Genomic DNA, 27,818 nt, shown 5'->3' on the forward strand with positions numbered 1-27,818 from the left:
AACAACCTGCTACCACCCATCCCTATTTCTTTGAACCTCCATAATATAAGTATGATGGCCTGTTGTCTGGACTCTTATGACACTCATCCATGGCATTTTATAACAGACATTTTCCATGGGTAAAACATGTTTTGCATTGTGGACATGCATAAAATTACTCCCTCTGTGTCACACTGTGCATTATGCAGAACTGCTGGACACTAGGTGACTGTGCTTTTATCAGTAGGCCTTATCATGGGATAGTTGCCTGTGCTAACAGCTGGGTATCCTGATCTGAAGACCAAGGCAGACAATATCAACCACTTGCTTAGAGTACAGTTACTACTTCAGAAGCCCGCCTTCACCTGTGATTTAATAAGCCAGAAAGAGATTCAAGTTTAAAAGAAAAAAGTGTAAACTTAAGAGTTTAACCCTAAATGCTGTTATATAGTTTTTATTTTTTAATTTTCCCAGATTTTTTCTTTTCATTTCTCTTTATGGAAGATGTTCAGAGTTTTCACAAGTGACACCATTCTTGGAAGGACACCTTTCATTGGGCCTGGCTTTTTGATACCCAGCTCTGGTTGAATTGTAATATCTGTAGTGTTGCCAGTTCTTTCTGCAAGGAGAATCTTATTGGCTGCATAAAAGCTACTATATGATGTCTTCAGGTGTCTAGTCGAGCTGATTGGCTTCTGCATTGTGATGGCATAAAAACAGTAGGTTATGTTAAGACAATAAGGATGGAATGCCTTTCCTCCATTTGACACCAGTCCAGGAGGGTGGGATTGGTACTTGTGAGTGACTGGAGACAACCGGAGGAGGGGAAAGGGGAGATGACATCTGCCTAGTTGACTGTCCACAGTTTCTCTTCTCACAGGTGAAATTGCTAGCCGAATCGATCGATGATGCCTTGAACTGCCGCTCAATGCCCTGCGAGGACCACAGGGAGGAGGCTGAGCTAGAGGAGAAGGGTGAGAACAAAGGGCAGCACGAAGACAGTACTGCCACTTCCTTCAGTGATGTGACTCTTTACATGGACGAGGGGGTTCCTGTCTCACCCATATCCATCGACCGTCCTCCTAGTTCTGACCAGGACATTCATGGAGGGCCCAACTCACGGCAGGACTACTGGAACACATCATCTCGAGAGGGCAGCCGGGAGAATGGTAGCCGCCGGAGCACCCCGTGTATGGAGTGTCGGGACTACCGCCTGCGTGGGGCCCACCTGCCTCTGCTGACTATTGAACCCCCTAGTGACAGCTCAGTGGACCTGAGTGACCGTTCAGACCGTGGCTCTCTCAATCGACAGTTGGTATATGAGCAAGAGAACTGCAGTTCCCATGGGACCTTGAAACAAGCCCATCACAAAGGACCTGCCCGGTCCCCGCACCCTCACCGTCACTTCCACCCGCATGCAGACGCCCTCCCGCCAGTGGCAGGAAATGGCAACAACGGCAGTGGAAATAATGCCACCTTGGGTCGACACGGGAAGCCAGAGCCTGAGAACTCAGATGGGGACAATGACAGCCTGAACAGCACCACAAACTCCAATGAAACAATCAACTGCAGCTCAGGTTCATCATCACGGGACAGCCTGCGGGAGCCACCTGGCACACTCTGCAAGCAGACGTACCAAAGGGAAACGCGGCACAGCTGGGACTCGCCTGCCTTCAACAACGATGTGGTGCAGCGGCGCCAATATCGTATTGGACTCAACCTCTTCAACAAGTAGGAAATGGGTGCCATAATGAAGGGGGTGGGGTAGGGAGGGGAGGGGGCTTGAATGTTGCAATAGTGCATGAAGAGGTATTGACCATGCTGTGGAGAATGGGGGTGGGGTTGAACGTACAGTGACGGCTGAGGGGAGCTGAGAACACAGATACAGGGTGAGCGGGGATGAGAGTATGGTGAAATGGAGCACTGACTTTGCAGCCATCAGGTTTGTGGTACTGAGAATGTGTGATTCTTTTCTCCACATTGGCCTATTAGTACCTTCTTGCATTCTCTGTGCCTGACTCTCTCTGTCTCTTAACCTTCGTGACCTCAGTTTGTGCATCTAGATGCCTAGGTACCTGTTTTTAATTATTTCTTACCATTCATTAAAACTCGTGGGTTCTGAATTAATGCCTTTTCTGCATGTATGCTTATCATGGATATTTAAAATGACTTTCTAAATGCTGAAGTCAGCTTATGTCATTGTTAGTAATTTAGGTATAGTAATTCACCGAGGGAGGTAGGATCTGAACTCTAGATCTTTCCCTCATTGTTTTAACCTCTAAGTCACTCCTTCTCCCTGTTCTAGAATGCAAGGAGACAATCTGCAAAGATCCTGAGAGTTAAAGAGTATAGAATATCAGCCCCACCCCAGAGAGAAAGCTCCAAATGTTTGGTTGGTGCCTTCAAGGCTCAGGCCAGATCTGAAAAGACCCAACTGAGACAGTTACCTGTCCCAGGTGGGTCTTTGATAATCCTGCAGGAAATGGTGTCACTCATATCTGCATTAAACCAAACAAGGGAAACTTCTTTGCAGAAGTGTGACTACCCAAACCTCACAGATGTATGTATAAGTGACTGATATTTTATTATAAGTGACTGATATTTTATACTGAAAGGAATGCTTGTGGTTTTAAAATTTATGTTTAATGTAGGCTCTTTTCATGCTTTACTGAGGATAGTGATGGACAGGTAAAGCTTCAGATATGGGCTTAGGAATCCCACCTGTATTGACACACTGGGTATGTCTCAAGCACAGGGCATGAATACCTCCTGGAAGGGTGTTTTTCTGTGTGTTTGTCATAAACAGTAAGTATAGCCATAATTATTAATGTGTAGCACCACTGCCATCTGCAGGTTGAGGCCTACATTCCCTGTTCAGCTTGCAATGTGTGGGTACATTTACAGATATTGGCAACCAAATATGTATCCTGGTCTTAAAAAATGTGATTAGACAAGAAAAGCAAGCTGCAGGAGATGGAAACTGGGTCAGGCAAAGGGGCTGTCTTTCCTCTCTCCTTCCGTTTTCCAAATCCTTTAGCTTCACTCCCTACCAAACTCTCTCTGGCTCCCAGACCTATCTGTTCTCACCAATCTCTGGACTTCTTTCACTTCCCTAGCTGTCCCCTATCATGAACCTGCCTCTGTACCCCTTATGTACAGGAGGAGAGTAGAGCTTCATACCTGTGTTTGACTCCTGCCAACGGGCTTCAGTCTGAAGTTTGAACCATGTCGTACCAGCAGACCCGAAGCACCCTGGATCCATACATACTCAATCAGAAACTAAAATTAGTTGGCAAGAGCTAGATGCAGGTATTATTATGATTAATCTGGTCAGTATTCAGCATGCAGTAGTCAAGTGTTTTTTAAAGAACTGACAGCTGAGGGCTGAATTGGACTCTGATTGGAATTTTTCGTGGCCACCGGAAGTTAATCAGGGTTTTGCCAATATTCTGTGGCAGTACTCTGATAACCATTTATCTAGTTAGGACTGCTATTTCTGTGTCCTGCGTGCCCGGATGGCTGTGAAGGCACTGGCACTGGATGTCAGCAGTGCCCAGATAACTTCAATCCAACGTTGTTCCTGGTCTTCCCTGGCACTAGCCGGAAAGTGCCACTGCAGTCACAGATGATATTCAGGGGCACTTTCTTGTTACATGCCACGTATATCTGCTCCTACCTGCCTGCACTACACTATTTAACCAGGCAGTAGCACCCCTCTCCCAAAGTGTCCAGCATCTTGTTCCCTCCTTCTCCAAGGTGTTCAGCATCTCTTGTTTCTTCCTCCCTCCCTCCCTCCCCCTCTCCATAAGGTTTTCAGCATCTTCCATTCCCCCCCACCCAATGCAGTTGTTCAACATCTCCTAGTCCCTTCTTTCCCCTCTCTCCTCAAGGTATTCAGTGGTTTCTCTTCCCTAACTCAGTGAGCAATCAGCATGTATAAAAAACACCACTTCCACCACAGGGCCTTGAGCATCCGTTGCTGGGGTCTACCCCCTCTGAAACAAGAAGTTCAGGTGGGGAGGGATCCGGCAGGCTTTGAGCATGGGCAGGGATGAGTCTTTTTTGCCCTAGGCAGATGCTTACTAGGTGGGAATCTATCACCACACCTTCAGGACTCAAAAATTTGGACTGTGATAAAACAGTGTAAATTACTGAAATAATGGATTCTGATTCGTTTCTGCTCTTTATGCTCTACTAATCTAGGCTTTGTAATGCAAATGGTCTTTATGTGCCGTTATCTACTATGTTACTATGTTATGAACATAAAATGATGTAAATCACAAAGATGGACCAACATGTTGTGCTGGTCTTAACAACACCTTCTTCTTATTTGTTATGAGATTAGTCCACTGCCCCGCAAATGAGGGTTTCATTACAAAAACTGAATTGGTTATATGGATGATGTATTAATCATGGGTTCTCAAACTGTGGTAAATCTGGTAGATTAGAATGTACCACTTTATCTCAGTTATTGGAGGCTCTTGTATATGCAGGGCATGGTCCTGAGCAAAACACTAGATTTGGAGCTAAACTGAGTATCAGCTCTGACCACTCAGGCGCAATCCGGGCAGTGCCGTGACAGTCCGAAGGTGGAGTCGAGGAGGAGGCAGCACTTATGTGCATGGGTCATACTTAGTGCTGGTTCCTGGATAACTAAACAGCCAAATAAGACCGCACAAAAGGCTGTCCTATCGTTATCCACTTAGCTAATGCAGGTGCCAGTACTGAATATCAACTGGCACCCACATAACTTCTAGGTCATAGCTTGAACCCACTACTTGTCCCAACCCTATTCTGACCTCTCCAAATGATCTCTCCAATTCCCCAAACCACCCCCATGTCCCTATTTTCTGTTCCTCTGATCCCCCTTTCAGCTCCCAAATCTGATCTTCCGATTACCCCTTTCTACTCCTCCCAATCTCTACACTCTGCATCCCCAACCTTCCTAGTACCCCCCCCCCCCCAAATCACTTGAACCCTGGGATTTACCCAAAGGTGATCCATCTAGTGAGACAGGAGTAGTTCCCCTTTGCTCCTATCCCATTTGACTCCAGGTTCAAAAATGGCAGCAATGACCCCTAGCAGTAGGTTTCGTTACTATCACTAGGCGTCATCCTTCCATATAAGGACAATTGCTGACCCCTAGCATAGGCTGACCCAAGTCATGAGACTACTGCTAGGGGCCATTGCCGCCATTTTTTAATCCGGACATTCCACGAATTACATAGTAATATTTCTAAAACAAATAACATATTTTTTTCACTCAGCGCATAGTTAAGTTCTGTAACTCATTTCCAAAGAATGTGGTAAAAACTGTTTATGTAGCAGGGTTTTAAAATAAAGTTTGGTAAAATTCATGGAGGCAAAGTCCATAATGCATTATTAAAGTAGACCCAGGGAAATTCTTTGCTTATCCCTGGGGGTAGATAGAATGGAATTTTACCACTATTTGGGATTTTTCTAGCTTCTTGTGACCAGGTGGCTTGGCCACTGTTAGAAACAGGATATTGGGTTAGATGAACCTTTGGTCTAATCTGGTATAGCAATTTCTTATGTTGTTATGACTAGGGAGAATACATTGAAAATGGTGTTTTTTTTCCCTCAGAGTTCTTATTTCTTTTCTCTCACTTATCTATTTCCCTTCCTAGAAATTTTTCGGTTCAGTGAAGACAATATTTACAATGTTTATTTGGCAGGAGAGGAAACCTCAAATACATTATAACTCTTTGATCATACCAAAATATCTAGGAGGGTTGGGTTTACCTAACTTACTGCTCTTCCACTGGAGCTCTTCTCTAAAAACTGTTCATCAGTTAGGTCATCCCCAGTGGGTCTGACTGGAGTCTCATTGTATGTTTCTTCACATTCCTTTGGATGTATTTTTGTGGAAGATAGTCATCCAAAGATAACTTATTGAAACCACTCTTTTGCTTAAATTGTGAAGTAGATTGATTAATAAGCCTGCTTCACTGTTCCCATATACACCAATTTGTACAAAACAATTTGTTCTGTATATGAGAAAGAAAACTAGTTTAGAATCATAGGCCTTTACACTTTTAAAAACTTTTTTTCTCAGGGTGTTTTTTAGGGATTGGCATGAGGTTGCTGTGAATGGTGGGATTTCTTTGTCTTTTTTTATGTTGTGGTTGTTTCAAATCAGATATTATGCCAGCAACTGAATGTGAAGTGCAGATTTTATGGCAGCCATTGGAAATGAAAAGTGGCCTTTTGGAAATATTAGTAACAAAAAGTTAATTTTGAGATTATGTAAGTCAATGAATGAGGTGGTCAGCGCTCCTCACACACATATACAGATATAGACAAACAGGATGAACATGCTTAGAGTACAGGAAAGTTGAGTTACCTGTAGTAGAGGTTCTTTGTGGACATCAGGATAAGCCACTACATCTAGGTGATGTCATATAGCATGATGGTGCTTCAAAAAAGCTGGAAGACTTTCTGAGCATGTGCCAGCATGTATACCTAGAGGTAACTGCCACAGTAGCACCCTAGTCAGTCAGTTGCATACCTAACATCTAGAATTGCCAACGGCTTCAACCTCAGGAGAGATTGTGTGTGTGTGTGTGTGGGGGGGGGTTGTTGTGAATGGCTTATCCTGCTATCCATGGGGAGCTCCCATTACAGGTAAGTAGCCCCAACTTTCTCCATGGACAAGCGGGTTAAGGTAGCCACATAGGTGACTCCTGACCTGAGAGTTCAAGACCATAGAAGAATGGATGGCCTTGAGGCCTAACCCTTGCACCTGTCCCTGCTGTGATAGGTTGAAGCCCATAAGGATTATAAAAAGTCATTCATGAGGTACAATAGTTTGAAATGCAACAAGTGTACAATTTTATTGGAAACAACTCATGGAAAATTTAATTAGTACTGAACTGATTTGAAGACATAGTTCGTAAATGTTTTGGGGGTTTTTTTTGAGCAATACAAAAAGCAAACAGCGAATGAAACTGTATAATAAACAGCAAACAATATTGGATAATAAGAGTATAGAACTAATGGGGAGCATTCTGGAGGACAGTTTGCCAAAATCTTTAACTGTCTCAGGAGGATTGAACGGGTAGTAGTGGACTGTGAATTTGTGAAGTGAAGACCGTGTGGCAGCCTTGCAGATATCCTGGATGGAGGAGTCAAGAAGCACAGTTGTCATCGACACTCGCAGCTGGTAGTATGAAACTTTTCTTTGAATTGTCATGTTGACTGCTTGATAACAAAAGACAATATATTGGAACATGGTTCTCTTTGTCACCTGCATCCCAGGCTGATTATGATCATAGGAGATGAAATACTGAGACTTTCTGGATGCGGTCATATGCTGGAGGTGTACGGCGAGTGCGCATTTACACTCTACAGTGTGTAAACGTTCATAGGCCAGATCTGGGTGAGGTGGCATGCAAAGGGTAGGTAGGACAATTGACTGGTTGACAAGAAATTTGGAAATTACTTTTGGAAGGAATTGAAGATGAGTCCTACTTCTTGACAACTCTGAGGGTAAAGAGTTGAATATATGGTGGGTAGTTGACCAATGGCAATTAGAAAGAGTGTCTTCCAAGTGGCAAACTTGAGATGAGTGGATATGAGTAGTTTGAAAGGATGAGCCATGTGCGAGGACTATGTTGAGGTCCATTGGGTGGTGAGTGTTTTGATTGGGGCTTTTAAATCCAAAAGTCCCCTCATGAACAGTGGCAGTGAGCAGTTGGTTGGTGAGTGTTCTGCCTTGAATATGGTTGTGGAATGTTGACAGGGCACTGAGTTGTACCCTGATGCAGTTATTCTTGAGGCTCATCTGGAAGAAAAGAAGGAGGTACTCTAAAATATGTTTGATGGGCCATGATGTAGCATGTAGACCACATTCTATGTATGAAACTGAAAAACCCCATTCTAAATTGTAATCTAATCTAATCCAAAGATTTATATACTGCAAAATCCAAACAGGTTCTAAGCGGTTTACAACTTTTAAAACTGCCATTACAGAGCATAATATAAACACAAAGATGTAAAAGAAATAAGAAAAAAAACACAGTAAGCATAAATTAACATAAAAATTACACTGACAGCCAGTTCTCAGAGATAGGTTTTCAGTCTCCTCCTGAAGGAGTAATATAAAGGATCTAACTAAAGGGCCAAAGGCAACTCATTCCATACTGAGAAGGAAAAAAACAGAAAAAAAATCTTTCCAGTGCTTACTATACTTCATGCCACTAGACGAAGGGGAAAATAGCAAGCAATGATTTTTTGAACAGCGTACATTTTCGAAAGAAGAAGAAAAATTCAATTCTTCAATCAAAAAAACAGATTCTGAACCATAAATTGCCTTATAAATCATAAAACTTTAAATATCGCTCTTGCATGCACAGGAAGCCAATGAAGAATTCTCAACAAGAGAGACACACTATCAAACTTAGTGCAACAAAAAAATCATCCTTGCAGCGATATTTTGAAGCAGCTGCAGCCTGGTCTTCATTCTCTATGGGAGGCCAAAGTATACTGAGTTACAGTAATCTAAGCAAGACAATATCATGGCTTGTACTACCAAAGCAAAATGTTCTATGTGAAAATTAGAGCAAATTGTTCTCCGTTGTTTAAGCTTTAAAAAATGTTGAATCCAAAAGAATTCCCAGTACCCAGGATTGTTGAGTTACTGATAACAATATCCCATCTGGTAAAGGGACAGCCTTAGGGACATCAGTCAGAGAATTACAAACCACAAAATATTAGTTTTGTTTGCATTTAGTTTATTATGGTAATACATTGGTCAATTATTGAAAAAGTCAATGTTTGATCTGCGTAAACTGATGCCAAAACAAAAATGTCATCTGCATATGAAAATAGAGACGTAGCTGTAGGCAAGGAAATTATACCTAGATAGGAAATAAAAAGATTAAATAACAATGGAGAAAGCGGTGAACCTTGAAGGACACCGCACATTGTTTCCCAAGCATCAGAACAAGCATCATTCTTCAGCACAATGCAATTACAATTTTCCAAGAATCCTTTGAACCAACTAAATAGTGAGCCTTCTAGACTCAACTCACTAAGTTTCTCAAGGAGTTTAAAATGAAGTACTGAATCAAAAGCCCCTAATATGTTAAACTGTAGAGGAACCATTTGTTTACCTTGACTCCGAGCTTTTTGAATCAAGGTTAACAAAGCTAAAATTAGGGACTCCGTGCTGTGCTGACTTCTAAACCCAAGCTGGGTTTTATGTAAACACAGATGTTTGTCAGTGAAATGGGAGAACCGTAATCCCACCAATGATTCCATCAACTAGACAAGAAAGGAATAGTTAGACAAGAAAGGCATCACAGATTTTCAGGATGTGATAAGAACATCACATACGGCATCAAGGAGAGGGAAATCTGCTGGCTGCTTAACTTCCATATGAAGAGTGCCAAATATTGAAGGTTGGGGTGGAGAGTTCCTTGTTCCTGAGTAATGAGATCAGAGCATAGCGAAAGGCAAGTGGGGCCTTCCATTGGTAGATGGATCGGAAAAGGGAACCTTGTCTTGCCATTCTGGATTGTCTTAGAGATAAGGGGCTGTGGACGCGTAGGCACAGAGGGGTTGATGGCGATGTCATCTGGTGCTGTTTTATTTTTGTGTGGGGCGTTTGGAATAAATGCTGGGGCACTTTGTTGGAGCTGTTTGCAAAGAGGTCAATCTGTGGAGAATCCCAATCCTTTCCATCCAACAGATCAGTCCAGGTTATGTCCACCGACCAGCGGATAGAGACAGAGAACAAAAGTAGTTCTTTGTGATTTGTCCCCTTAAAGGTATCATGCCTCCATGGAACTTCAGTATTTCTCTGTCTCCAAGTGGACGGATGATGCACTAACTTTGCTCTTTCTGGATCTCATGGAGAAGCTCCTGAACCAGTTCGAAAACTGAGATTCAGTTGAGCTGGGAGTACTTTAAAGGTTTGTACTCCATTCTACTGATGAATTTTAGTGGCTTTTAAGCCTGGAGCTGGGGGCCACCACCATTACCATTCTCCCTCGGTCTTCTCTGGTTTAAAATAGAGCAATGGAATTTGTAATACAACAGGGAGCGTAGTTTGTTGCTGTTAACATCACAGTTTCTCTTGTTGGGCAGACTGGATGGACCGTGCAGGTCTTTTTCTGCCGTCATCTACTATGTTATGTTATGTTACATAATAATGCTGCATAGCTGTGCTTCAGTAGCCTCTCAGTATCCCTGCCTACTACAATGTGGACGGCGGGTATAAGTATAAAGCATGCTAAAGGTTCTGTTACCTCACTGTTTTTTTTGCAATGTGTTTTCCTCCTTTTGTGTGTGTCTTGGAGGATGACTGTGCTCCTCAAGCCAACTGGCTTTGCTTTGAGGGGCAGATTTGTAGTTTTATTTCTCTGCATTGGCGCCTTTTTCATTCAGTTAAACCTCTAGGGACCGTTAAGTTTGTTTCTCTTGCTTTTAGTACAGTCCTCAGTCTTAGGCTGCACAGCTGTTTGCTAATTGGGGAAAATAAATAAATAACTTTCTAGGCTTGTCAGCAGCTGTCTTGGTAATAGGACAGACACACTTGTGCCACAGGGAACTCTCAGCTGAAGGGCTCCTTTATCTTCGCACCCTTTTTACTGGTTAGTGTCACCTTCTAAGTATGCTATTAATGTACTAGGAGTACTCCCACATCAGCTAGTAGGCCCAGCGTCAGTCCTCATTTCTCTAAACTGAGCTCCTTCTTCTCCATTACAGGCTCAGTCAGGCAAAAAGAGTTTATTCACTGGCTCAAAATTAAAAAATACGTTTCTTCTGTTTCCCTTTACATTTGCCATTTTGCAGCCATCTGCCTTCATTTTTGTGTGCTGCTTTGGTTTATAATCGTTACTCAGAGGGCAGGAAATCTGTGCTGCTGCTTACTCTGTAATGCTTTCTTTGAGGACCCGATAATTCCCTAACTGCGGTGGATCATTTATCTTTGTTGTGGGCAATTTTCCCTGCCATTTCTCCCCATCATCTTTAAAGCTGGGCTTGCTCTCTGTCGGTTCCAGCCTCTGCTCTTCCACACTCCTTTTTTTGCCTCTCAGCGGGCTGCTTGTCAGATTTTCTGCCTCTTTGGTCCTTATGCTAAGTAGCCTTAATTCATAGCCTCTTTAATCCAGCTCTTATCAGTGGGCTGGATGTTTATGTAGAGAGGCACTGCTCTTTGCAGCACCTAGGGCAAACCAGGCTGAGCCTGGTGTCAGGTGAACAGTTTATAGTTTCTCTGTTTGTTCTTTGCCTGCCTCTTTTATAACATAGGCAGCCGAGACCCCTCGGGCATAGCAATTACATTATTTCACCATACCAATAAATACACCACACACATGGTATTTTGTAAATGTGGCACACTATTTTGGCCGCAGCTTTTATTCTGTGATACAAACATCTATACAATCTGGGCATACCCAAGCCGTTTCAGCCTCTGGCTAATTTCCCCCATGCCGAGTCCGCCGCCTCAGCAAGACTGGCCAATCGTGAACTGAGCTCCCCGCCTCTTTTAATCTTGATAGTTTCAGCAACTCTATTTACTTGTTCAAGTCAGCTAACTGAGAAGCCAATGCTTAAAATTTAATGCTGGCGTTAGAGGCCATTAGCGCCGGATTAGCTCTAGCGCGTGAGACAATGTGCGCACCAAACATTAGCGCAGATAGCACGCAGATATAGTCAAATGGATGTTAATAAGGTCATTTCCTATTCCCTCCCAATGCTTAGAGTACAGCGCACAAAACAAAGCCGCCCTTACCGCTGAAAACCTAACACCAACTCTGAGCAGGCATTAGGGTGTTTGAAGAGAGGATTTCTCAGGATTCATTCTTTAAAATCTGCTAGTTTTGATTTATTTTGGTAGTGAGAGGAGCCCATGCAATCCCGTAAGCGCCGTACTAAGAAATGTGTGCACATCCAAGCAAACCCAAAATTGAAAGCCCACATTGGGTTTGCCTGGTGCATGCGCACAAGAGTTGAGCTTACCACAAAGCTCTTCTGTGCATGCAGCAAGCACGACAGTGCACATATAATTTGATTACCATTTCCTTTGAGCATTTGCAAGCTAGTTTTCTGCGCTGTTCTGGCAGTGTGGGTGGATTCTGCGCTGTTGGCTTTACCGTGGGAGTTCTGAGCATCGGCTCATGAATTCTTTGTCTTTCCCTAAACAGTGTAGTTTACTGCTACTAGCTTCTCTTAACAGCTACAGCTGTCTTTATCTCTCGTTCCTATTTGGACTCTTTTATTATTATGTTTTTTTAAGTGAGAGAGAGGGGCATAATCGACCAGAAACGCCCATCTCCATGGGCGTTTATCTCCGAGAACGGGTCCGTGAAGGGGCGGGGCGGATCGTATTTTTTAAAAGAAAAAGACGCCCATGTTTTATTCGTCAAGGTGTGAGCTGGGCGTTTTTGCTTTTCAGCGATAATGGAAAATGAAATCGCCCAGCTCAAAAACGAATAAATCCAAGGCATTTGTTCGTGGGAGGGGCCAGGATTCATAGTGCACTGGTCCCCCTCACATGCCAGGACACCAACCGGGCACCCTAGGGGGCACTTTTTCAAAAACAAAAAAAAAGGTCAAAGAGCTCCCAGGTGCATAGCACCCTTCCCTTGGGTGTTGAGCCCCCCAAATCCCCCTCAAAACCCACTGCCCACAAGTCTACATCATTACTATAGCCCTAAGAGGTGAAGGGGGGCACCTACATGTGGGTACAGTGGGTTTGGGGGGGTTGGACGACTAGTAGCATTAAGCAGCACAATTGTAACAGGTAGGGGGGGGATGGGCCTGGGTCCACCTGCCTGACGTCCACTGCACCCCCTAACAACTGCTCCAGGGACCTGCATACTGCTGCTTGGGAGGAGGGTATGACATTTGAGGGTGAAAGTAAAAAGTTGTGAAACATCATTTGTTGTGGTGGGAGGGGGTTAGTGACCACTGGGGGAGTCAGGGGAGGTCATCCCCGACTCCCTCTGGGGGTCATCTGGTCATTTAGGGCACTTTTGGGGGCCTTATTCGTCAAAAAACAGGGTCCAGGAAAAGTGTCCTAAATTCTAGCTCAAAACTGTTCCATTATCGGCGAAGGGCGCCCATCTCTGTTCGCCCGATAACCACGCCCCAGTTCCGCCTTCGACACGCCTTCGATACGCCCCTGTCAACTTTGTCCGCATCCGCGACGGAGTGCAGTTGAAAGCGTCCAAATTCGGCTTTCGATTATACTGCTTTATTTTTTTTTGTGAGATTAACGCCCATCTCCCGATTTAGGTCGGAACTTGGGCGTTTTTGTCTTTCGATTATAAGCTGGAGAGTATCTCTTGGAGCAAACGGCTATTCAGCCTTGTCATTTTCAAGCAGCATGTTTTCCTTTGTGGCTGGTACTTTCCTGAGTCAGACCACTTGTTCTCTAACCTGAACTTGCACTTATTTTTCTGTAGGACATACTGATTTATTTTCAGAGCTAGGCACTTGCTCTGTATTCTCCTCAGTTGTTGTTTCCTCTCTTGAAGTGAGTCTTTCAAATATTTCTCATTCTGAATAGTGCAGGGGTTTGCAGGATCCATGGAAACTCCTCTCTCCTTCAGCACGTGTCGCTCAGCTACAGTTCATATACATGGCATTTACAGTACTTCCACAGGTATGTTTCCCTTCTACGCTCCATCAGTGGGTCTAGCTGTGTTTCACAGTTTCTGGTAATCTACAGGGCCGTCGAGAGACTGAACTGGGCCCGGGGCAGGGCCACTGCCACCCCCCCCCCCCCCCAAAATCGCCAATCACTGCCGCTGCCTCCCCCGATTGCTGCCACCCCTCCGATCACTGCTGCTGCTGAAATACCTTGGCTGGCAGGGATCCCAGGCCCCACCAGCGGAAGACATCTTCTTCTTCCAGCGATGACTGCCTGACCCTGCGGCTGCTTTTTCTCTCAGGGCATGCTCAGTTTCAAAACAGATCATGCGTGCCTGAGAGGAAAAGTAGCCACTCAGCAATGGGCAGAAGAGCAGTGCTGGAGGGAAGCTCAGGTCCTCCCCAGCCTCCAAGGGGGGCCCGGCGCTGGAGTTTTCTCTCCTAATCCTGTCGGGACACGGGTCCTATCAGAAGCAGGAGAGAGAGAGACCCCGGCGCCGGACCTGGGGAATTTTGCCCCCCTCTCGATGGCCCTACTTATCTATCTTGCACAAATACACAACCAGTTCTCTAACTGGTTTCTTGGATCATTGTGACGCTATGGTATTACCCAGAAGGCATTGAAGCAGTAGCTGGCTGTATGACTCAAATGCTATAGCAGCCTGTATGCACTGCTGTGTTATCAGTCTGCTGTCAGTTCCATGGCAGTGTTATCTTCTACATCTTGTATTCTGATGGGTTCTCCTACTTCTCATAGCTGCAGTGGTGACACCATCCTCCTCTGCACTCATCTGCTACAGCTTTCTCCTGATGCAAAGCCTAATGGTTGGTTGTAGCAGCCACCTGTGCCTGGATCACAGAACCTGTTATTGCAGGTTTTAATTTCACAGCAGCATTTTCAGCTGCAGTTGTAATCTTTTCTATGGTACCACTCCAGGTGTCTCTACAGGTCAACAGAAGTTATCTGCGGTCTTAGATGTATCTTCTGCCTTCTAACACAATTCCAGAGTCTTGGCAGAACATGCCCACTGTAGCATTTGACATCTTTGTCAGCATTTGATGACTGTGTGGCACAGATGCATTGGGCACTGGTATACAGCACTTAAAGTAGTATTAGGTGTTCCTTGCACGCTGTCTTCCACAGTTATTCTAATCCACTGCTTGTTGCAAGGGCATAATCAGAATACTTACCATTTTCTGCACTGTCACATTTCTCATTGCTGAGACGCTTCTCAGCTACATGTGACAACATTGTAGTCCTCTGTTGGGAACTCAGCTTCAGTGTAGATTTTCTTTGCAAGCTTAATTTGGTTTCTCTTCAGGCTCAGCCGAGCTTGCTCTCATAACTAAGCCAGATTAAGGTGAAGTTTACAGCCAAAATTTGTCTCATCAGCTCAGCTCAGCTCAGCTTGTTCTTTCGGAATCTATAGAACTTCCTGCCTCAGAAGGAGCTGTACATAGCCTCTTAATTCAGTTGATTCTAACCTCTCACATTTTGCTGGTCTTGTCATTACAACTGCGCTTAGCTGGTCTTAACCTCGCAGGCTTCCATGAGTATAGCTCCAAGGACTCATCTGTGTGACCTCCTGGGTTAAGCTCAGTTTATTCTTCCAGTCTCGACTTAGAAGTCTTAGAAGTTTTACTTTAATTTTACAGGCTTAACTAAGCTTGTTCTTGCATGCTCAGTGTACCTTTCTGCCCTGGAACCAGCTGTGTTGGTCTTTTGCTGACTTAGCCAAATCAGTGAATTTAAACTCAGCTGAGTGTGTTTCTCTGACTTAGCTAACTTTCTCAGTCAAGTGTATCTCTGTTATTTGGCAAGGCATTCCTCTCTGGCTAGACTGAGCATCCCTTTCTGCTTACACTGTTTGCCTCTCTGCCTAGTTCCTTACCTGTCCTGACCTAGCAGTGAGGATAATTGTATACATAAGTACATAAGTAATGCCATACTGGGAAAAGACCAAGGGTCCATCGAGCCCAGCATCCTGTCCACGACAGCGGCCAATCCAGGCCAAGGGCACCTGGCAAGCTTCCCAAACGTACAAACATTCTATACATGTTATTCCTGGAATTTTGGAGTTTTCCAATTCCGTTTAGTAGCGGTTTATGGACTTGTCCTTTAGGAAACCGTCCAACCCCTTTTTAAACTCTGCTAAGCTAATCGCCTTCACCACTTTCTCCAGCAACGAATTCCAGAGTTTAATTACACGTTGGGTGAAGAAAAATTTTCTCCGATTTGTTTTAAATTTACTACACTGTAGTTTCATCGCATGCCCCCTAGTCCTAGTATTTTTGGAAATTATCTTAGCATTTTGTTCTCTTCTGGCCCTTAGCCGGGCTTCTTCTATTGGCTTTGCACAAGATAAAAATGTTGGCAATCCATACCATACATTTTGTATAGGCAGTTGGGTTTATACCTTTTTTGCCATCGCTAACTGACCACCAATTTTAAGCTCGGTTTTCCTTTACTTTATGTATGTGGGCCCTTTTTATCTCAGTCCTTGCAGGTTGGAGTTCCCAGGACTTGACACCTGCCTTGTCTTTCTGGGTTAACGTTGCTTATCCTCATTCCTCCTGAGTTTGAGGGTTTAAACAGAACTCTCCCTTTGGAATCTTGAGGCTTTTCCTCGTGGATTTCATTGCACCTTTTCCCATATCAGATTCGGCTGCTCTTGAAATTGTATCCCCTAGTACTGAGAGGTCCTCTCTCCACCAGGAGTTTCCACTTGCTGTTACCTTTCGGCCTTCATCGCCAGGATTACGGGACTTCATTCCTGTGTTTCCATTCACTTTCAGTGTCTCACATAGGTGGCTCTCATCCTTTCTGTTGTTTCTGAACAGTGGCTCACCTTCTGTCACTGGGAGTGGTAGGATGGCCTCCTCCTGGACCTTGTGCTTTGGACTGGTTACTTCGGCTTTACGTTAGTATTACACTTTAGTTGGTTATGCACTTCGGATCTTTTAATGAACTTCTGTCAGACAGTTCTGCTTGTTTTAGCCTCTGTAGTTTTGCCTATGGGCAGACCTCGCTACTTATTGTATTTCAGCTCCTACTGCTCTGCAGTGTTTTCACATCTTCTATGCCTTTGTGTATCAGCTTACAGTCTATTCTGCTTATTCTTGGCAGTTTCTTGCTTGCAGCACTACTTCCTCCTTTCTTTGTTGGACTTCCCTATGTCTGGAATTTGTCCTGTGTGAGCTGCAGTCATATATTCCCACCCTGTCTGTGAACTGCTTTGCTACATCCCATAAGTCCTGGACTGATCTGTTGGACGAAAAGGAAGGAAAATTATGTCTTACCTGATAATTTTCTTTCCTTTAGTCCAAACAGATCAGTCCAGGAACCCACCCTTAAAATTCCATACTACCTGCGGGTGTTAACACCCTTTCTTTTAATTTATTTTGTTTTTATGCTCAAGTGTACCTTCTCTTAAGGAAGAGTGTATTGCTAGTAGGTCGCTGCTTTGGCAGTAGAGCTCTGCTTCAGTTCACTTCAATAGCTACTGCTTACTTGGTGTATTATTTCATTATGGTACCTCCTACTCTTGCGAAGATACACATCTGTGGATTATGCTGCCTTTGTCTGTACATTGGTCGACTGTCTTCAGTGTCTACCAAGCTTGCACTTCACTAGAGCTTGAAAGACTCTACATGTTCATAGTCCCTTCTTGAGTCTACAATAGCTCAGAGAAGAGAGTGAGGGATTCTACATGTCCATAGTCTTTTATTGATCTGGGTAATGCATCATTATGATATATCAGCTTCAGTTTTTTACCACTATGATATATGCTCTGTTCTGTCTGTTTGTCCTCTATTGCTTTGTCATGTGAAATACTGAAGTTCCATGAAGGCATGATACCCTTAAGGGGACAAATCACAAGGAACTGCTTTTGTTTCTCTGTCTCCATCTGCTGGTCAGTGGACATAATGGACATAAACCATAAATCCTGGACTGATCTGTTTGGATTAAAGAAAAGAAAATTATCAGGTAAGACATAATTTTTCCTTTGTCAGATAGTTGCTGTGCAACTTATAGGTGAAGAGAATAATATGTATGGGTCCAGATATCTACTGAGGTGGTCTGCTATTGTGTTTTGTATTCTTGATAGGTATGTCACCAGGAGGAATACTCTGTTGGGGATGGCATAGTTCCAAATCCTGAGGATTTCCAGGCAGAGTCCTAGGGATCCTGTGCCACCCTGTTTCTTGAGGTAAACATCGCCACCTGGTTGTTCGCCTGTATTAAGATTGTCTTGTTTATATCCAACGGCAGAAGACATGCAGCACATAGTATATCGCTCTGGGCTCCATGTGCCTTCAGATTGGAGATGAAGGAGTTGTGCGTCCGAGCTCACTTTGGAAACATCTGTGGTGAGGTCTAACTGGATCTGGGTTTTTAGAAGAACTTGCTGTGCATGAGATTTGGTCTGTGTTGTCATCAGAGGAGAGCTTTGGCATTGTGGTGGTAGCTGTTCTTCTTGGAGGAAAGGGGTTGTGAGAGCTGATCCCGTTGCAGATGTATTTGCCACTGAAGGAGGTATATATATAGTTCGGCTAAGGGTAGGATATGTCTTTTGTAGTAGATCTCCCTTTTTGATTAAATTGTTACTAAAAATGATTTGCAACTAAAAAAAAGAAAAAGCAAGCACTGCATGAGTATTGAAGATCTTAAGTAAATGTAATACTCTCTTAGAGTCTCTGCAATTGAGTCGTTGTTAAAATCATTCAACCTAATTTTGTATAGTATCTCTAGATCAAAAAATGGACATGTAGGTTTGTGTGTTCAACACTGCAATAGTATTTTATTAAAGGCTTGTTGAACATAGAACCCTTTATATAAAATACATGCAGCACTGTGAAAAAAATGTGTATTTGGCACCATGCATATCTCAAAAAGTAATTTTATAAAATAGAATTACAAAAATAGAGCAGAATACAGAGCTTGGCATCTGTAAGTATCACTATTTCCATGTGTAAGCAGCAGTTTTTCTACACACACATTTATGTAGCAATACTTACACATATAACTGGTAGATTACTACTACTACTGCTACTATTTAGCATTTCTATAGCGCTACAAAGCTTAGGCAGCGCTGCACAAACATAGAAAAAAAAGACAGTCCCTGCTCAAAGAGCTTACAATCTAGTAGACAAAAAATAAAGCAAACAAATCAATTAATGTGGGGGAGTGGTTACAAGTCAAAAGCAATGTTAAAGAGATGGGCTTTCAATCTAGATTTAAAGATGGTCAAGGATGGGGCAGTAATCCTATTATTCAAGAAAGATACATTTAAATGTTTCTAACACCAAAATTCTTTTTAAACTAGTTGATAGTCTTAGTAATATAGCGCAATATTCTCAGTTGGGTACAGATGTTAATCCATCAGCCACTCAGCTGGCAGTTTGTTTTGAAACTAAAATTAGCAAAATGAGAGCATTATTTGAAAGAACTGACTGCTTGGTCGAATATAATGTTATTAACGATCAGTTAGAAATTCCTGGTGACAGGATTTGGTCCAGTTTTTTAACCAATTAATTGGTCTTGTTTTACTCACTGTTTTCCAAGTATTCTAAATCTTATTGTTTTTTGGGTTCATGTCCACCATCTTTGATGATTTCTGCATCATCTAAGTTTTCGACTCTTCTTTATGAATGGGCACAATTGATGCTTTCCTTAGGTACATTTTATGAAAATTTAGGAGGGATCTCTGTGCAAAACTACACTGGCTCCCCATCAAAGAACGTATCAACTTCAAAGCCCACACATTAATCCACAAGATAATACACGGCGAATCTCCGGACTATATGATAAATCTGGTTGACCTCCCAGCAAGAAACATGTCTGTATCTTCGCGAAATTATCTCAACCTGCACTACCCCAACTGTAAAGGTCTCAAGTACAAAACTTATTATGGATCCAATTTCTCCTTCCTGGGCAGCCAACTCTGGAATGCCCTCCCTAGACCTATCCGATCAATCTATGACCATTTACCATTCAGGAAAGCACTAAAAACCCATTTATTCAAGCAAGCCTACCCAAAGGACCCAGATTAATCTTATGAACCCATCTACCTAACATATACTGAAGAGACAACGACATTGACCCAGACTATATCTCCCACCTTACCTCCCTCTCTATCGCCTATCTCTACCTACCCATCCATTCTATTACTATGTTATACTTAATTTCTTACCTTATCTAACAAAATTCTGTATTACCCATTACTGTGTTAGCCGCATTGAACCTGCTTTTAGTGGGAAAGTGCGGGATACAAATGTAATAAATAAATAAATACAGATAAAGTCAGACTCCTGCCTGTAAATAAAAAAAAATCTCAAGGTCCCAGACCAGATTCTTCAACTTAATTCAGCAAACAGGATCAGCTTTCCATCTTCCACCAATTGGCCTAATTGGGAGAGCCCCTGGGTTGCCCAGGTCCGATACCGAGGATCCTGGGCACCTGAGGGGAATCCCCTCGACACCCCAAAAGGGGTAGCTCAAAAATGTCGACGACCTTTTAAAAGAGCCTCAGCGCATGATTTTCATGCGCATTGAGGTCTCTTTTACCGCAGCGGTTAAAAGGCTGGGATTTTTTTCTGGAAAAGAAATGACTGTGCGGTAAGTGAACCACTTGCCATGTGGTAATTTTGGGGGGAGCACTTACCGCCACCCATTGAGGTGGAGGAAACGACTCCCGCGCTAACCCAACGGTAACCAGACAGCATGCAGCGCCTCCTGATTACTGCCAGGTAAGCACCGGTTCTACAAAAATAGAAAATATTTTTGTAGCGCCGGAAATGGCGTACACTGGGGGTGGGAATTACCGCCATGCTACTGCATGGCAAGCCTGTTTTAGTAAAAGGGCCCCTTAATGTCTTTTTGCATATATTAAGTTATGAATTGGAGAAAGGATTCTACACTCATAGTTATGCTAATGACATTAAAGTTATGATTCCAATTTTTTAAGTTTGATGCAAATAACTGATACTGTCCAAAAATGCACTACTGTGATAGGGTCCTTTCTTTTAGATCTAATAGCTTCCTTCACCTCACTTTTTAATCATGCCAGCTGTCATTTGGCCTTCCTTCATCCTTTTTTAATACATGAAATATCTCTGGTCTGTGCTTCCAGGATGGTATTTTTCAACAGCATCTGTGCTTGGTGTAAACTTTTGACCTTTGCAGCTGCTCCACTAAGGTTTTTTTGTTTTTTTTTTTACTGTTCTTCTCATTTTATCTCATTTTATGAAAGTTAAATGCTAATGTATTGGATTTCTTGTGTGTACTTACTCCAGAGCTGATAATCAAATCTGATCATATTATGATCACTGTTATCAAGCGGCCCCAGCACCATTACCAATTTCTTTTTTATTTGACAGTAAACCTGACCCACTGAATGATCATTTTTTAATTGATCAAACTAAATATGTTGTATCTCCAGTGATTAAAATTCTGGGGCTATACATATTTTATATGTTTTATATATTTTATATAGATCAAACATTGTCTTTGGAATGACAAATTAATGCACTAGTAAAAAGCTGTTTTTTTTCTGATGATAAACTTAAGGCGAATCAAGAAGTATTTTGAATTAGAGCAATACATATTGTTAGTGCAGTCACTCTTGCTCTCAAAACTGAATTATTGCAATCAGTTATATGGGTTTATCTAAACAAGCTCTATAAAAACTGCAGGCTACACAGAATCCTGCAGTTCAGCTCATTTTTTCTTTAAATGAATTTGATAGGATCTCAATATTATAAATCATTCTATGGTTTGAACACTCAGGGGCCCTTTTACAAAGGCACGTAAGGGCCTACGAGCGTCCAGCATGCAACAAATCGGCATTACCGCCCAGCTACCACGTGCCCCACACGCTGAAAACGTACGGTAGAAAATATTTTCTATTTTCTACTGTGGAGTGCTTACCCGGAGGTAAATGGCAGTGGGTTCATGCTGCATGCTTACCGCCCGGGTAGCGCGTGAGACCTTACTGCTAAGTCATTGGGCGGCTGTAAGTTCTGAGGCTGAAATTGGACACGCGCTGGTTTTCATTTTGCCGCACATCCATTTTCTGGCCCCTTAAAAAAAGGCTCTTTTTCCAGAATGTGGTAAAAAATGGCCCTGCACGCACCCAAAAGACGCACTGCCAAAGGCCACTTTTGCCGTGGCTTAGTAAAGGGCCCCTCAAGTTCTTATCTATCTTTTTAGGAAAAATGTAAAGACTTCTCTATTTAAAAGATATCTTCAATGTTAAAGGAATTTTAGGGCTGTGTTTACAAAGGCGCACTAACCGTTTAGATACCTATAATATTCCTGTGGGTGTGCCTTTGTAAACAGAGCCCTTAATTTCATCATATGATGTTTCTATTTTGTATTCTAACATATTTTCCTATATATTTTTTTGTTTGTGAGTGTAATTCCCGAGTGATTATCTTGGTTTTTTTTTTCTTTTATTTTTTTGCTGATTGTAAACTGCTTAGAACCTTGCAGTACCAGAGGTATATAAATGTTAATAATAATAATAATATTAAGAGTCATCCTCCAAACTTTAAGTATTTGCCAGTTCAACTCAGAGAGGTAAGCACAATTTCCCCCTCCTGATGTCTTCCAAAGCAAAATGAGAAGTTAGCCCACAGTTGCATGTGACTCGAAGCAGACATAAATGCCAGTAGGGAAGTTTTCCAGTACAGGCAGATTTCAGATAGTATATGGAAAGGGGAGTGACATGTACAGATCAGGATGTGGGAAATGCCGTATTATTTTACAAGAGACTCTGCAAAACATCGAGCCTTTTGTAAAATAAGTGCAGGAGTGCGCATAAAAGTCTCTCCTTGTACAGAGGGTACAGCGATTTTATCAAGGTTGCTGTCTCTCCTAAGTTACCCAGATGAATTATATGGACAGCAAACTGAATACTTCCACTGTCAAGATATGCTCCAAGACCACCCTGGCTGTACCCATTCTCCTCCTTGGCACTGTCCACGTGGAGGGGAATTTTAGAAAGGACATCCCAGTCCGCACATCACAAATAGATCTCAGTCTCACATATATTTTAGTACGGGATACAACCTGCTCTAAAATATATGTGAGATGGACATCCTTGTGCTGAAAACATCCAGCATGAACATCCATTTTACAAACTGAAATGTCCAAATTATGAACAGGGCAAAACAAGGGGCCTGGACATCTATGCGGCAGCATAGGAATTCCATATTATAAATTGGCTATATGATGTGGATGTAGCCTAATGGTTAAAGCAGCCACCCAAGAAACAGCAGAGATCCAGAGTTTGCTGGTTCAAATCCTACTGCAACTTTTTATTTTTTAATTGTGAGCACTCCGAGGACAGAAAAATACCTACTGTGACTTCATTTATCTCCATTCAGTAGAGAACCATGTCCACACTAGTGCCATATAGACGTGCTGCAATATTAGACATCCTTATCTTGCTTTTGTAAAATTGGGATTTGGACGTCCATGCAATATGGATATCTAAATGCCAGTTTTCAGACGTCTAAAACAAGAATAGAGCTTCTAAAATAACCTCCATAGTACATAAGTACATAAGTACATAAGTAGTGCCATACTGGGAAAGACCAAAGGTCCATCTAGCCCAGCATCCTGTCACCGACAGTGGCCAATCCAGGTCAAGGGCACCTGGCACGCTCCCCAAACGTAAAAACATTCCAGACAAGTTATACCTAAAAATGCGGAATTTTTCCAAGTCCATTTAATAGCGGTCTATGGACTTGTCCTTTAGGAATCTATCTAACCCCTTTTTAAACTCCGTCAAGCTAACCGCCCGTACCACGTTCTCCGGCAACGAATTCCAGAGTCTAATTACACGTTGGGTGAAGAAAAATTTTCTCCGATTCGTTTTAAATTTACCACACTGTAGCTTCAACTCATGCCCTCTAGTCCTAGTATTTTTGGATAGCGTGAACAGTCGCTTCACATCCACCCGATCCATTCCACTCATTATTTTATACACTTCTATCATATCTCCCCTCAGCCGTCTCTTCTCCAAGCTGAAAAGCCCTAGCCTTCTCAGCCTCTCTTCATAGGAAAGTCGTCCCATCCCCACTATCATTTTCGTCGCCCTTCGCTGTACCTTTTCCAATTCTACTATATCTTTTTTGAGATACGGAGACCAGTACTGGACACAATACTCCAGGTGCGGTCGCACCATGGAGCGATACAACGGCATTATAACATCCGCACACCTGGACTCCATACCCTTCCTAATAACACCCAACATTCTATTCGCTTTCCTAGCCGCAGCAGCACACTGAGCAGAAGGTTTCAGCGTATCATCGACGACGACACCCAGATCCCTTTCTTGATCCGTAACTCCTAACGCGGAACCTTGCAAGACGTAGCTATAATTCGGGTTCCTCTTACCCACATGCATCACTTTGCACTTGTAAGGATATTCAGAGGCATTCATCCTGTTATCCATATAAATACATTTGAATAATGACTCAGAAGTGCTTAAGTTAGGCGCTCAGCTTGTTTGAATATTGGTCCCCCATGTGTTTGCTATTTCAGTTATTTATGCGTCAACATGCATAACTTGTAGAGTTGCCTTTTCTCATTTGCACTGTGTTGGAACAATTTTTCAGTCAGTGGGTGGTCCCTCTTCTATGATTACTTGGATGATGTTCCATTTAGAAGAGTCTGGATCACCTGTTACGTACAGGCATGCTCCACCTTTGTAAGCAGCTCCATTCCGGTCACTGACCCAGTGACGTTTAACCAGCTTCATCACATTCATGCTTTACGTGTCACCTATTGGGACCCTTTCAGTGTTCCCATTTTTGTTACTATGACAGTACCATAATATTTTTTTAATATACAAATACATAAACATGCGGGGGGAATTTGGCACATGTAACATTTTTTTTCAATTATTATTCAATGTATTAATCATTGTCCCACACTGATGAGATTAATGGTATTTTAAATGTAGCACTGATTTGATGTCTTCTTCACAATGTTTGGTAGACCTTGGTTTGCCACTTTGTTTGGGATGTGAAAAAAGCTGATTTTTTCCCCCTCCTGACATAGATTTAATCAAAACACAAGCCATGCAGGGAGTTTCTGTTTTCATCGTCGTGCTTTCACTGGCAGTGTTTTAGAGATCCTTCATCTGCTTTCTGTTCAGCCACCAGGAGCATTTATGATGTCCTTGCTTCTTTAGAATCTTTGCTTGCTTTTACTATACTATAGCTACATCTTTGTGCCTGTTAATTATACTATATACATACCTGCTATTATAGAATGATATATGTATTTTAAGACATGCTTTAAGACCCTTAAAGCTCTGACACAGAGAACGGGAAATGTTTATTTTCCTAAGAAAAATATAATAAAAAATATAATGAGTTGATTATACGTGTCTGGTTACAAGACATTTCTGCTACATCCAGTTGCTTATGATTGTTCCCGTCATACTAATTTAGGGTATGATTTTAAATGGCATTTCTGTGGGCAAAGCGCTGTCTTACATACAGAAATAGCCTCTTTTAAAATTGCCTGGCATATACAGTGGGGGAAATAAGTATTTGATCCCTTGCTGATTTTGTAAGTTTGCCCACTGACAAAGACATGAGCAGCCCATAATTGAAGGGTAGGTTATTGGTAACAGTGAGAGATAGCACATCACAAATTAAATCCGGAAAATCACATTGTGGAAAGTATATGAATTTATTTGCATTCTGCAGAGGGAAATAAGTATTTAATCCCTCTGGCAAACAAGACCTAATACTTGGTGGCAAAACCCTTGTTGGCAAGCACAGCGGTCAGACGTCTTCTGTAGTTGATGATGAGGTTTGCACACATGTCAGGAGGAATTTTGGTCCACTCCTCTTTGCAGATCATCTCTAAATCATTAAGAGTTCTGGGCTGTCGCTTGGCAACTCGCAGCTTCAGCTCCCTCCATAAGTTTTCAATGGGATTAAGGTCTGGTGACTGGCTAGGCCACTCCATGACCCTAATGTGCTTCTTCCTGAGCCACTCCTTTGTTGCCTTGGCTGTATGTTTTGGGTCATTGTCGTGCTGGAAGACCCAGCCACGACCCATTTTTAAGGCCCTGGCGGAGGGAAGGAGGTTGTCACTCAGAATTGTACGGTACATGGCCCCATCCATTCTCCCATTGATGCGGTGAAGTAGTCCTGTGCCCTTAGCAGAGAAACACCCCCAAAACATAACATTTCCACCTCCATGCTTGACAGTGGGGACGGTGTTCTTTGGGTCATAGGCAGCATTTCTCTTCCTCCAAACACAGCGAGTTGAGTTCATGCCAAAGTGCTCAATTTTTGTCTCATCTGACCACAGCACCTTCTTCCAATCACTCTCGGCATCATCCAGGTGTTCACTGGCAAACTTCAGACGGGCCGTCACATGTGCCTTCCGGAGCAGGGGGACCTTGCGGGCACTGCAGGATTGCAATCCGTTATGTCGTAATGTGTTACCAATGGTTTTCGTGGTGACAGTGGTCCCAGCTGCCTTGAGATCATTGACAAGTTCCCCCCTTGTAGTTGTAGGCTGATTTCTAACCTTCCTCATGATCAAGGATACCCCACGAGGTGAGATTTTGCGTGGAGCCCCAGATCTTTGTCGATTGACAGTCATTTTGTACTTCTTCCATTTTCTTACTATGGCACCAACAGTTGTCTCCTTCTCGCCCAGCGTCTTACTGATGGTTTTGTAGCCCATTCCAGCCTTGTGCAGGTGTATGATCTTGTCCCTGACATCCTTAGACAGCTCCTTGCTCTTGGCCATTTTGTAGAGGTTAGAGTCTGACTGATTCACTGAGTCTGTGGACAGGTGTCTTTCATACAGGTGACCATTGCCGACAGCTGTCTGTCATGCAGGTAACGAGTTGATTTGGAGCATCTACCTGGTCTGTAGGGGCCAGATCTCTTACTGGTTGGTGGGGGATCAAATACTTATTTCCCTCTGCAGAATGCAAATAAATTCATATACTTTCCACAATGTGATTTTCCGGATTTAATTTGTGATGTGCTATCTCTCACTGTTACCAATAACCTACCCTTCAATTATGGGCTGCTCATGTCTTTGTCAGTGGGCAAACTTACAAAATCAGCAAGGGATCAAATACTTATTTCCCCCACTGTATGCTCTTAAATTTATGCACTGTATGATTATATGTTTACCTAACCTGAGTGGAGGCATTCCCCCCTGATTGGGGGCTCAGTTTCGATGTACTTGTATGTGCATGCTTTGTAAAATATAGGTATACGCCCACAGGATAAAATGGAAAACAGTTTTGTGTGCCCAAGAGCAGGTATAAATATATGCAATTACTTCCTGTCGGATAATTTTCAAAGGAAAAACGTGTACTTTTTATTTTGAAAATTGGTGCATCATAGGTGGGGTGTCCTGTTATAAAATTATCCTCGCTAAAGTTAATTTTCCTCCCCTACGTTAATTTTGCATAGAGCACATAAGTCAGCATGGACACGCATAAGCCAGGTCACATAAAACTGCTTCAGTCCTTTTTCAAAACGTATGGCGAGATCTGAACTGTTTATAAGGCATACCTATCTCTGCCCTTCCAAAGTATGCACATGATGATAGAGATATGTGCATACAGTATATGTTGAGTCTTTTTTCATCAATAAACAAGTGTTTTTAAGATCAATCTATCCAGTGTTTGGTGTTCCGTGGTCAAACATCCCACTTTCTCCTATACCACAAATCTTACACACACACATGTTTTGCGTGTAACTTGTGCTCTTCCAGATATCCATGGAGAGTTCAGCAAAATGGCACCATGGGCCTACAAGGCCAATTTCTTAAGAGTGAACACAAACTTTATGGGGGCCCAGGAGGCATGCTTCTTCCCCATCTGGTGCCCCCCTGCAGACTATCAGTTGGTGCCCCCCCCCCCCTTACACACACGGAGCTCACAGCTGCATGTCCCCCTTGGCCAAACCGTCAGTTGCTCTCACTCTGTTCCCGGGCAGATTTTTAACAGGAGCTGATCATCCAATCAGAGAGCTCTATTTGAATGCAGATTAACATACAGACACTCTAATGGGAATTTTTAGTCAAAAACACTAGATAAACCCTTCGTTTTTGGATCAAACTTCACAGTTTTGCTCAAAGCCATGCCCTAACATTAAGGCTGTAAACATTTCCATCAATTTTTACCCATAAATATGCAAATGAGAACCTCCCAAAAACA

General features: G+C 42.8%; 1 protein-coding gene across 1 annotated transcript in view; it reads left to right on the forward strand.

Moving 5' to 3' along the window:
* IQSEC2 (IQ motif and Sec7 domain 2) overlaps positions 1-27,818 on the forward strand; it is a 260,857-nt gene that overhangs the window by 143,828 nt on the left and 89,211 nt on the right. Inside the window, 1 exon segment of the mRNA XM_030194029.1 lies at positions 860-1,710. Within this exon segment, the coding sequence (XP_030049889.1) occupies positions 860-1,710 (851 nt within the window).

Source organism: Microcaecilia unicolor, chromosome 2 (genome assembly GCF_901765095.1).
Source record: "Microcaecilia unicolor chromosome 2, aMicUni1.1, whole genome shotgun sequence".
Taxonomy (NCBI): domain Eukaryota; kingdom Metazoa; phylum Chordata; class Amphibia; order Gymnophiona; family Siphonopidae; genus Microcaecilia; species Microcaecilia unicolor.